Source organism: Podarcis bocagei (assembly GCF_964188305.1).
Source record: "Podarcis bocagei genome assembly, chromosome: 14".
Lineage (NCBI taxonomy): Eukaryota > Metazoa > Chordata > Lepidosauria > Squamata > Lacertidae > Podarcis > Podarcis bocagei.
In genome coordinates, this window is record NC_138139.1 from 10,455,057 (window position 1) to 10,468,075 (window position 13,019).

The 13,019-nt window shown below is 47.1% G+C and overlaps 1 protein-coding gene across 1 annotated transcript; it reads right to left on the bottom strand.

Annotated features, from left to right (window-relative positions):
* Positions 1-1,657: 1,657 nt before the first annotated feature.
* Positions 1,658-9,588, bottom strand: LOC308573427 (uncharacterized protein). Its single transcript, XM_081170329.1, has 5 exons — positions 9,337-9,588; positions 7,414-7,494; positions 6,974-7,092; positions 5,630-5,813; positions 1,658-3,237 (listed from the first exon to the last, which is right to left on the bottom strand). The coding sequence occupies exons 1-5, from the start codon at positions 9,427-9,429 to the stop codon at positions 2,740-2,742; spliced, it is 975 nt and encodes a 324-aa protein (XP_081026455.1). The 5' UTR covers positions 9,430-9,588; the 3' UTR covers positions 1,658-2,739.
* Positions 9,589-13,019: the final 3,431 nt, after the last annotated feature.

Sequence of the window (13,019 nt, forward strand, 5' to 3'; positions counted from 1 at the left end):
TTTACAGGCCGGCGTGATATAGAGGGAGAGAGGCTCGGGGCGTTTTGCAGCAAACCTTCACTTCCGGCTCATGTTGGACGAAGGTGACTGAAATCGTAGGAATCCATTCAGATTAAATTCCCGCTTTGCGTTGCGGTACTTGAAATTGCTGGCTGTTATCTGATTTCATTTATTACTTAAGATATTTATAACCCGCCTTTCTCCCGCGCTGGCATTCCCTCCAGAAAGGTCCGTTTCTCGCTTAATCATCGAATCATGGGACACCCCGGGGTCATCTAGTCCAACCCCGCTGCAATGCAGGAATTCTGCCCACAGCCGTCCCTGGGTGGGCTCGAACCACCAACTGGACATACTGTAATACTGTGGGCACTGGCAAATGGATGAGTTTACTCCAGGCAGAGCCCGCCCAAGGCATTTTGTCACCTCAAGCGAACCCTAAAATAGCTCCCCTCGCCTGCCAGGAAGAAGGAGTGCTTGAAGATCTACATCAGGAGCAAGACACACATCGGGATCATGCTGCCCCTGTGGATCCTGCCACCTGAGGCAGTTACCTCGCCTTGCCTCATGGATGAGTCGGCCCAGACTGCATATGAACTACAACTCCCATCAGCCCCAGCTAGCACAGTCAATTGTTAGGGCTGGTGGGAGTTGCAGTCTTAACTCCATCTGGAGAGCTGCGCGTCTCCCAGTGCTGTTTTAACTGCCCCTTAATAGATTTACTGCCTCTCTTTAGCTGTTGAATTCATCTCCACCTCCTGACAATTTGGTTGTCAGGAAACATTTAAATGAACAGGAGCCCAATGGGGGCGGGAGAGGGAGTGGCAAATCATCCCCATCTAACATAATTTCAGTTTTAGGAGTACAGGGTTATTTCAAAGCCTTGCAATAAAATCTAAAATCTGCGGCCCTTTACAGTCTTGACAAGACAATTAGTTTATTCAGTTAATTAGTCACTCGGTTTATCAGTATCAGCCCAGTTACTCTTGTTCTCTGGGCAGTACATAAAAAATATATTTTAAAAACAATTTCAAACCAGTGTGTGTGTGTGTGCGCACACACAAATGCACAGTGCTTTTTTCTACTCATTTTGAAATACTGCCCCTCAATGAGGTCAAACTTAGATTCACAAAATCTTTATATATATATGCACAATTCTATAAAGCACCACTAAAACATGTTAGTGTGGTATAGGGGTTAGGGTGTTTGATTAGCACCTGGAATGAAAGGGTTAAAATCCCCATTCACAGAGAAAGCTCACTGGATGATCTTCAGCCAGTCACTACCTAGCCTACCTAGATAAAATGAGGAGCATACCCTCCATCATTTCTCCAATGAAAATACGGGCATTCTGAAGAAAAGTGGGGCATTCCAGGATCAAATCATAACCCGGGACAGCTTCTCTAAATCGGACCTACCTGGGAAAGAGGGTCTGGAGGAGGGAGAACCTTGAGCTCTGTGGAGCAAATAAATAATAAATAAAATTTTATTTAAAACAAAATAAAGAAAGGCTTCTTTTTTCAGGGCAAAAAGAGTTCCATTGTTCTTCTAACCCTACTGCTGGGCAATGGATGTCCAAAACATTTTTTGTAAATTATTTCCCCCCACTTGATTCTTTTGGCCATAGGCTGTAGCAACGATGTTAAACCATTAGACTTTTTATTTATTCAATCAACTATTCCATCTTTAAGAATAAAATTCTTCCAAGGTGGCTCACAATAACAATAAAGTCACCAAAAAACAAAACGGAAAAACAAACCCACCACAAACATGCATGATTAAAATGTAAAACACAGTCAATGTAAGATGAGAAATAAAGTATTTACTCCACATCTAAAGACTACAAGAGAGGTTGACTTGACTGAATTCCTTGGGAAGGATGCCACACAACTCTGGAGGTGCCACCACCCAGAAGGCCCTGACCTGCTATCAGCCAACCTAATTTACATTGCTGACAGACAGAAGAGCCTCTGAAGCGGATATTAGGAGCTGGGCACATTCATATGTCCAGCTGTATTTGATATCTGGAGGCCATGAAAGGCACATGGAAGCTGCTTTATACTTGGCCACACTACTTTCTGATCTAGTGAAGTATTGTTTAGTCTGACATGCAGAGGCTTTCCAGGGTCATCGTAAGAGAAGGGGTTTTTCCATCACCTTTCAATGGAAGATATCATGGACTTAACTGGGAACCTTCTGGATGCAAGGTGTTATGTACTGAAGTTCTCGCCCTGGGCCAGCAGGGGATACTGTAGATAGTTATGCAAATGAAGGATCGAAAGTGACATTCAGTGATTGGATAGTTTGTATGCAAATGAAGGATCGAAAGCGACGTTCAGTGATTGGATAGTTTTAGAAAGTTGCTACAGTTACGTTGTTCTGGAGCTCTATATAAGCAGGCTGACTGAGCTCCTCAGTTCAGTTCTGTTCTGGCCTCTGAATAAAGAAGAGCTGTTTGAAGAATCGCTGTCTCGCCTGCTATGTCTACCCACTACTTAACACAAAGCATGTGCGCTGTCACTGAGCAACAGGCCAGAGGTGCTTTCATGCACCTTGGCCAAAGAATTTCGCCAAAGCTTTGCAGAGGAGATGGAGAATCTGCTCAGTACCTCACCTGATGTACCGCAACACCACTCAGGAGATTTCCTGAGTGGTGGCTTATAGACACTCGACAGGCACTGACACCCAGAGGGTGGCTTTCCCTTCAAACGAGGGAGCCCTCCCAGTCCTTCTACAGCAAGGTTAAATGTTTTTAGTGGATGAAAATGCTGCCTTCTTCTCCGTGTTCCCTGAAGCAGGCATCAGGCTGGTCTCCAAAGGTCCGAGGTTCCCCCTTAAGCATACAGAGGTGCGAGGTTTGCTGCTGATCATCATTGCTTCACCTCTGGCCTTTTCAAGAGCACCTCCCCCTGCCAAATCCGTCCTGACCAACGAACCATCAGCATGCCTGGGGCAGAAGCCTCCAGATGCAATCTTGGCCAGCAGAGAAGTCTCTTTGCTGAGTTGCCCAGCCAGATCTCTTTTTCCCAAAGAGGAAGGTGAGCATTTGGTGGTGGTTATCTCCTCTTCTTGGGTGGACTCACTCTCACTTCCCCCAAAGCTCTTGCCCATTCTGCTGTGATTCTTGCTGCTGAAAGGTTCACAGGTCCTGCTGGTGTTTATGCTGGGGTTTCTCCTGCCAGAGGCTGAAAGGGGAATATGGTTGTTCTGGCATGCCTGCCTCCTTCTCCCATTCCTTGCCTGGGGAACACAATGCTGATGGTTAGGCACTTCTTAGGCGTGCAGATGAGACAGAAACGGTGGGCTAGTTTTATAAATGGACTGAAGTTTTCACCGTCACCAGAGAAAACTAACTACCTTGGTGGTGAGGAAGAGCAGTGTGTTGCTGTCAAAGTTTTACTGTAACTTCAGAGTTGCATTATTTAGCTCTGCTCTGCCAATTAATTGCCGGCTCTAAGCACACTTTGGTCCCATCCATCCACTTTTGGGGCACTCCCACCACAGCCATGCAGGGAACAGAGCCCTTTTTGCACCAAAGCAGTATCTAACTTAATCATAATAAATAACTGATTGAAAATGAATGGTATGTCAGTATGATAAAGAACGAGGTGCAGTGATCCTGTTAATTATACCTTCCCACTCCTGCCATTTAATTGCTGCTGTGACATTGTTAATTTACTATTTGGTTTTGCTATTTAGTAAAGGTTGATTATGAGTTCAACAGCCAACCTCTGTTCTTAGACTACTCAAAGTACCGTATTTTGCTCCCCATAGGACGTTCCGGCCCATAGGACGCACCTAGGTTTTTTGGGGGGGGAAATAAATAAAGAATCCCCCCCCCCAGGTGCGGGGCTGGAAGAACCAGGTCGGGGAACAGCGGGAAGGCGCGCTCTGCCTCCCTGCTGTCCCCCGAGCTTGTGGGGCTGGCTATGGGGAGAAGTGCGCTGATCCTGGGACTGCAGGCAGCTCTGCGCGGCCATCGGGAGTGGGGCGGGACTTCGCGCCTGGCTCCCGGTGGCCGCGCAGAGCTGAGCCCGGGACTGCAGGCAGCTCTGCGCGGCCATCGGGAGCGGGGCGGGACTTCGCGCCCGGCTCCCGGTGGCCGCGCAGAGCTGCGCTGAGCTGGGGACTGCAGGCAGCTCTGCGCGGCCATCCGGAGCTGGGCGGGACTTCGCGCCCGGCTCCCGGTGGCCGCGCAGAGCTGCGCTGAGCTGGGGACTGCAGGCAGCTCTGCGCGGCCATCGGGAGCGGGGCGGGACTTCGCGCCCGGCTCCCGGTGGCCGCGCAGAGCTGCGCTGAGCTGGGGACTGCAGGCAGCTCTGCGCAGCCATCCGGAGCTGGGCGGGACTTCGCGCCCCGCTCCCGGTGGCCGTGCAGAGCTGCGCTGATCCCGGGACTGCAGGCAGCTCTGCGCAACCCTCGGAGCCGGTCTCCCGAGGGTTGCGCAGAGCTTCCTGAAGCCTGGAGAGCGAGAGGGGTCGGTGCGCTCTCGCTCTCCAGGCTTCAGCGAAAGCCTGCATTCGCCCCATAGGACGCACACACATTTCCCCTTCATTTTTGGAGGGGGAAAAGTGCGTCCTATAGGGCGAAAAATACGGTACATACATGTGTATCTTTTCAGGACCCAGAACTGGAGTATCCCATAATGAGAGCATTGCCAGATTAGCACTAAGACAAAAACCTAAGTGGTGTGTTCTCTTGCTGTAGATGTTTACACATTGCCTAATAATGTATATTAAGTTACCCCACCCTTAATATACTTTTAACTCACCTTTAAATTCATAGATTCAGGTATTGTATCTGAAGAAGTGTGCACGCACACAAAAGCTTATACCCAGAGCAAACTTAGTCTCTAAGGTGCTACTGGACAATTATTTCATTTATTTATTTCTTTTACCATAAATTAATGTCACAGTGATGATGAACTCCTAGTTTGTAATGGAGTAATGCAGGGGTGCAGAAATCAAATCAAGGAAATTTTTAAGATGGCCGCAGACCAGCATAAATAGAACTAAAAATGAAATTGAAACATTAGCTCGGTCTTCTTCTAATCTTACATTCTGGGGTGGGGCAACCATTTCAATCTGATATGTGTTATTTATAGTAATAAAAAGCACGCTGGCCATAAGAGTTGGGGGAGAAAATCCAAGATCTACATCGCTAATACACGACCTTGATCATTGGAATCCCCTGATGGGGCAATTCAGGTGATTCCCCGCAACCCTGAGTTTCGGCTGGCCTTCACTAGGGACCAAGCCTTTAGCATGGCAGCCCCTGCCCTGTGAAACTCACTACCTGTAGAGGTTAGGCAGGAAATGCCCCTTCCTTATAAAGCTGAATTGTTTCAGGCAGGTCTTCACAATTCGTATTTTTTATTTTTAATCTATTGCTGTTTCATTGCTGTTTCAATTGTGTTTTACAGATATTTATTGATTGATCTTCCTGCATTTTATGTTGTAAGCCACCTTGATATATTTTATGAAAGCGCGGGTTAGAACTCTTAAAATAAATAAACAAGTATTGGTGGGCACAGGGGTGTGTTGGCAGCCCCTAGTCTATTAAAATGAGGGGACTGTAGATGGATTTTCCTCCTTCCACTTTCCACGACCTGTGCAAATCCAACTCTTATTACCTGGCAGCTCACTGTCTCCCGGGGATAGCGGGCAATGCTGCTACGGATTAGCTGCTCCTTGTGCCAGTCTTGCTGCCAGCGTTCCTGAGCAAGTTCTGACCTCCTTCCTTCCAGACGCTTCGCCAGCTCTTGGTTCTCCCAGTAGATGCGTGCAAGATCGTGCTGCCGCTTCCCCCAATTCAAGCTGTACGGTGAAGAGCAGATCACAGGGGAGGGGGTGGTCTTCTTTTAAAGAAGGAGAGGAGGAGCTGTGGACCTCCAGAGCTTGTAGGACTCCAACTCTCATCAGCCCCTGCCAACATAGCCAATGGCCAGCGATGATGGGAGTTGGAGTCCAAAAGCGTACAGAGATCCACAGCTTCCTCATTCCATCTTGAAACCCTTTATTCTAGATCTAGGTTTCTTGCATCGTGTCCTGGCCCCCTTTGAGCCACAGCCAGCCCCAAATGATCTGAATTCAGATTGCATTTGGCTCCACCCCCCTTCCTGGAAATAGCTTATTGATGTCAGGAGGTGCCCTTTGGCCAGGGATCAGCAAACCTTTTCAGCAGGGGGCCGGTCCACTGTCTCTCAGACCTTGTGTGGGGGTCAGGCTATATTTTGAAAAAATATATGAATGAATTCCTATGCCCCACAAATAACCCAGAGGTGCATCTTAAATAAAGGGACACATTCTACTCATGTAAAAACACGCTGATTCCCGGACCGTCCGTGGGCCGGATTGAGAAGGCAATTGGGCCGTATCTGGCCTCTGGGCCTTAGCTTGCCTACCCATGCCTTTGGCATTACAGTGGTACCTTGGGTTACAGACACTTCAGGTTACAGACGCTTCAAGTTACAGACTCCGCTAACCCAGAAATAGTAACTTAGGTTAAGAACTTTGCTTCAGGACAAGAACAGAAATCGTGCTCTGGTGGCACAGCGGCAGCAGGAGGCCCCATTAGCTAAAGTGGTGCTTCAGGTTGAGAACAGTTTCAGGTTAAGAACGGACCTCCAGAACGAATTAAGTTCTTAACCCGAGGTACCACTGTATTTTCCCTCCCACCATCAGACTAGAATTTGGATCTCTCTGGCATCTCTGCTGAACCTGCCCTAGTCACTGTTTAAACCAGGGTTCGGGAAACTTTTTCTTTTGTCAAGGACTCCATTTTCTCATGGGTCACCTGCCAGGGACCACATGCTGATGGTGGACAGAGACAGGGCTATAGGTGTGCAAGACTTGTCCTCATCCTTGTCCTCCTCTCTCCCACCCCATTCCCTCTTCCTTGTCCGCCCACCCACCCACAATACTTGTCTGAGGGCCACTAGTTGCCCATGCCTAATTTAAACCCACTACTTACAGACCTGTGAATGCAATAGAAGTTCCAGTTGTCCACCCGTCCCGGCGACTGCTTGATATGCCAAAGTCTGGCAGAATGTGAGCGGTTTTCCTGGTCCCGAACAGCTTGGCGTTCTCTTTCTAGCTGAAAACACACAACATGAGAGGCTGATGACAATTTAATTTTCTATCTGGAGATTTGTTTGGCTGAGCCAAAAATATGTGAGCCCAACAATTGCATTCAGTTCTGGAGTGCAGAAGACCACCTTTCATTCGTTAGACTAATACCATGATTTGTGATTGCCCCATCAAGGGTATATGTCTGGTAGATCTTGAAATTATTTGTTTGCATTTGCAAGGGGCAGTTATCCCAGGATATCCCCAACCCTCTTGGATATAAACTTCTGAATTGTGACTGCATAAACAAGCCCACATTGAGCATCCAGTTCAGTCCATTCCACAATACCTGGAGTTTCTTCAAATTCACCTGAAGATGCAAAGGTGTAGGTGGGGCTTTTGTGTTGATCACAGGAACTGCTAGTTCCACCTGCAAGGTTGAGAGAGTGTCAGGAATATCTGAAGCTGATGATCTGGATTCACGCTGTTTCTTGCATTTCTTTGACCGGTCAGTTTAGATATGATGACAGCATTGTTACAGCTCACAAGAGCTGGACATGGCTACAATTAAATATTTTAACAAGACACCCAGATCTATAATAACAGCAAATCAGGCTCAAAGATAGGATGACAGGAAGCTGTGTTATGCCAAGTAACTAGAACATTGGTATTACCCAAACTGTCAGGGAATGGCTTCAAACAGGAATCTTCTCCCAGTCCTGTTTGGAACTGCTGGGGATTCTCCTGCAGTGTTTAGGTACAAACAGCAACAAAACCCATGAATGACTCATTCTGGGGCTATTTAATTGCACCCTGCCATGGTGAGTAGGTCACCCTTTGAGTCATTCCTTGGGAGAGCTGCAGGAGTTTGGAAAGCTCATCTTGGAAGATGGTTTTTTGGGATTTGAAATTGTTTTCATCCAAGTCCAGCTTCCTGAGACCCAGGGTGAGAGTCTGGTGATTTAAGCCACTCTGGCCTTTCTAAAGGAGAAGTGGAACAGAAGAAAGCAAAATGATAAGGCTGCAACATTTCATAATTTTATTATCAAGAAAAACATGTCCCCATAAAGGGATCATAAAGAACGCTGATCGCTGAAGAATTGATGCTTTTGAATTATGGTGCTGGAGGAGACTCTTGAGAGTCCCATGGACTGCAAGAAGATCAAACCTATCCATTAAGGAAATCAGCCCTGAGTGCTCACTGGAAGGACAGATCTTGAAGCTGAGGCTCCAATACTTTGGCCACCTCATGAGAAGAGAAGACTCCCTGGAAAAGACCCTGATGTTGGGAAAGATAGAGGGCACAAGGAGAAGGGGACGACAGAGGAGGAGATGGTTGGACAGTGTTCTCAAAGCTACCAGCATGAGTCTGACCAAACTGCGGGGGGCAGTGGAAGACAAGAGTGCCTGGCGTGCTCTGGTCCATGGGGTCACAAAGAGGCGGACACGACTAAACAACAACAAAAACATGTCCCCAATTAACTGAGCAGCAGATTTCAACCACTTTATTATTTTATTTTATTTTAATGAAGTTACTGTAAATGCTGCTGATGGGGAGCTCTATCTTCCAAGAGGCATCCCTTCCTGCAAGGGGAGGAGAGAGATGTCTCTTCTACATTTACACCTGCTGTAAAGTATCCTCTAAAACAGATGGCTCTCCATATGTTGTTGGACACCACCTCCCATCAACCCCCCAGTGCGTATGGCCAATGTTGAGGGATGATGGGAGCTGTAGTCTTAACAGCATCTCAAGTGCCCACAGGTTCTCTTCCTTAAAAGTCTTTACCTGTGCACCTGCCCACCACCACACCCCACTCCCTACTGTTTGCTTTGGGGGTACAAGTGAGGAATAGGCCAGCTGTAATAAGACACCCCAGGGACGCGGGTGGCGCTGTGGGTTAAACCACAGAGCCTAGGGCTTGCCGATTAGAAGGTCGGCAGTTCGAATCCCCGCAACGGGGTGAGTTCCCGTTGCTCGGTCCCTGCTCCTGCCCACCTAGCAGTTCGAAAGCACGTCAAAGTGCAAGTAGATAAAGAGGTACCACTCCGGCAGGAAGGTAAACGGCGTTTCCATGCGCTGCTCTGGTTCACCAGAAGCGGCATAGTCATGCTGGCCACATGATCCGGAAGCTGTACGCCAGCTCCCTCGGCCAGTAAAGCGAGATGAGCATCGCAACCCCAGAGTCGTCCGCGACTGGACCTAATGGTCAGGGGCCCCTTTACCTTTTAATAAGACACCCCAACAACATCCCTTTTGTAGTCCATAGTGTACCTTCCTGCAGTGCTCCTGATAACTGGCTTTGTCCCATTTCTCCTGTAGGTACCTGTTGGTTGCTGGTAGGAGAGGCTGGTAGGCTCGGTACATGCCTCACACAAAGCCCTGTATAACCTGCTGACAGCACTGAAGACAAATGGCTGGAGTGACCCAGCTGGGAAAGAGGCAGGCAGCTCCACTGGGTCCTAACCTCCACCTGTTCTCTGGGATAGTTGATGCTTCAAATGGCACCTGCACAACCCTCAGCTGAAAACAGAGCATGCCTTCTTTTTCATAGGCCTTATGACAAGTCAAGCTGGTGGCTTGGTCCACCAGCTTTGTTCAGGTGGTCCAGGGCATGTCCCCTTTAAACAAGAACGCTGATTTTAAACTGTATTCAAATTATTTCTTATATTGTGCTTCATTGCCTTAGTGTTTGAATTCCTTGAATGAAGCTAACTGGTTCTAAAGTGCCCAGAGGTTTGGCCAGCTAGATGTCTGTTGGGAACCCACAAGCAGGACCAGAGGACAACAGCTCTTTCTCTTCCTGGGGTTTCCAGCAACTTGTATTGAGAAGCATTAATAATAATAATAATTTTTATTTATACCCCGCCCTCCCCAGGCTGCCCCCAACCATGTAGGCCCAGCAGTCTTCATAGCTAGCCTTATGCTACAGGAATTTGTCTAATCCTATGTAAAGGCCGTCCAAGTTGGTGGCCATCACCGATTTCTGTGGGAATGACTTCCATAGTTTAACTTCCAACGTTCAGGTGCATTAGCTGTCCACAGGTACCAGTGTTATGAGACAAAAACTTTTCTCTATCCACTTTCTCTACGCCATGCAGAATTTTATAAACTTCCATCATGCCAACTCTTACTTGCTTTTTCTCAAAAGGTTAAACGTGGGGCTGCCTCTGAAGATGGTTCAGAAACTTCAGCTGGTGAAGAATTCAGCAGCCAGGCAAGATGTCTTGATCATATGACACTGATCCCGGCCCGACTACTGGCTGCCAAATTGTTTCCGGGCCCAATTCCATGTGGTGGTTTTAACCTCTTAAAGCCTTAAATGGCTCAGGACTGCCTGCAATACTTCAAGGACTGCCCCACCAGATATAAGCTGACCCAGACCCCCAATCACCATGTGAGACCCTTCTTTGTGTGCCTCCTCCATGAGAGGTCCAGACGGTGGCAACATGAGAACGGGGCCTTCTCTGCAGTGGCTCCCCGTTTGTGGAATACTCTCTCCCCAGGGAGGTTCCTCTGGCGCCTTTATACACCTTTAAAGTGCCAGGCAAAAACGTTCCTCTTTGACCAGGCTTTTGGCTAACATCATCTATCCTTTTAAATGTGTTTGTGGGATGGGGTTGGGAGAGGAGGCAATTGTTTTGGTTTTTTAATTATGTATATTGCATTTCTATATTGCATTTCTATGCTGTGAACTGCCCTGACATCTATGGAGGAAGGGGCAGTATACAAATTTAATAAATAATAGTCTTAGTAGTAGTAACAACAATAGGCCCCAAGTGCTACCACCTTTCTTCATAGGGGGGGTTTACTCCACTCTTGATGATTTTGGCTACCCCTTTCTGAACTGTTACGGAAATTACAGAATTTTCCTTAACAGAACATACTCCAACTCTACAATCTCTTTTGACGTGAGGTGACTAGGATTGTACACAGTATTCAAAATGGGGTCAACACCAGATTTCCACAGCAACATTACGAGTGTTTTATTTTCATTTTCAATCCCCCCCCCCCCCCGATTCCCAGCATGGAATTCACCGTTTTCACAGCTGCTGCGCACTGGGACCATGCTGAATGCCAGCTGGATATGCTTCAGTTTGTACATTGCTGACAGCTTTTGAAGCACTATGGTCACCTGGAAAACTGCTTCTATTCTTAAGTAGTCCCCAGAAGCAGAAATGGGACCACGCTTCCATCACATCCTGACATGGCAGCCAGCAATTAGGATGTCATGAAACAGTAGCATTAGGATGATGGCTTTGTTTTCTTTATATTACAAAACCCTACTAAAACTGTATAAATAAAAAATTGTCCGGCTTGTTCTGAGCAAAGGCACTCCTTTTAAATGCTCTTTTTATGTATGCCTGGCCCCAGAGAACACGGATTAAAATTAACTTAACTTTTGTCTGGGATGACAGTTGTTTATTTGCCAAATGTAAATGGCAGACAATCACTCTCTTCACTTATCTTAACGTCTCATCCGTTTCTTTGATGTGCTGAGAGACAAGAGCTATATATGAAACTAGGATTTGAGCCAATACATAATTTGAGGCTTTGCTGCTATGGAAATTATATTGCCTTGTCCACCTGACTGACGATAGGCCCTGTCAACCAATTCCATTTTTTGCCCCAGCCGCCTCCTTCCTCCCTACTGTATTCTGTAATGGCAACACTCAGATGAAAGTTCCACCTGTACTATAATTTTGAAGCATTAAATAGTCATGGCTTCACCCAAAGAATCCTTATAACTGTAGTTTAACAGTACCAAGAGTAAGGCTGCCCTGTTTTCCTCGCAGACATACAACTCCCAGACTGGCTTAACAATCAAACCCTCTTTCCCAGGGAATTCTGGGAACTGTAGTTTCCGGAGAGAAATGGGGGTCTCCTAACAATGCTCAGTTCAACCAAATGCAGTTCCCAGGATCCTTTGCAGGAAGCCATGCCTGTTTCAAGTGGTGCAGTGCTGCTTTAGAAAGAATGGTTTTACAGAATGAAGGTCTGTTTTCATAAGAGCAAGGATGCCAGGGAAGTAGCCAATGGTCAGTCACCACCACACAGAGCAGGCTTCTGACACAGGGGACGTGACAGCTGGCTTCCTCCGCAGGGTCCGCCGGCAGCCTCTCCCAGGGTGATGCTGCAAAGCCAGGTGTCATCACCATGGAGCGTTCCTGGGCTTCATCCATTATTCACATGCAAGTCGGATGGAAACTTTATGCCTTTGCTGGTCTAGTAATCCACAGGGAACAATGCAAGCCTTTGAAAGGGAACGTAGGCCAGAAGAGGCAGAGGCTGCTTCAGTGCACCCACCCGCGTGTAAATAGATTCTGGTTGCTTTTGTTCTAGCCCTTTCCTCTAGAATTGCCAGCCTTTGTTCACTTTCAAGTTTCCATTTGAGAACTCAGATGATGCCGTTGCCAAATCGTTTGGGGGTAAAGCACCACAGAGGCAAGGCAGCTCTGGTGTGTTTTAGATTTCCTGTTGTACAATGCATTGCTTCTTGCCGAGTATGGTAGTGGGATTACGGCAGTAGTGCTTCTGAATGGCTCCCTTAACACTTTCCTTTAATTTACAGTAGGATAGTTTCTGTGGCAGAGAGAGAAGAAAGCCATTCAAATGAAATGAAAGAAGAGAATGCTATTTTCCTACAAAGGTGTGTGTGTGGGGGGGGAGATATATTTTTTAAAAAATAATCCTCCTATATAAACTGCCAGTGTAATGAAAGGGTATTCGAGGGACCATTCGAATTACAATATTTTGCATCAGGAATCCCACCATGACGCTCAACAGGAAGCACTAAAATAAGGAGTACTGACCATCAGGAAGCATTCAATTAACATTGGAGAGGACCTTTTGCTGAATGGGACTTGATTGCTCATACGCTTCAGAAAGGATCTTTGCCATGGTGAAGTGCATCATATTAAGGTGCAGTGCAGAAAGTCCAGCTCATTACAGTATTA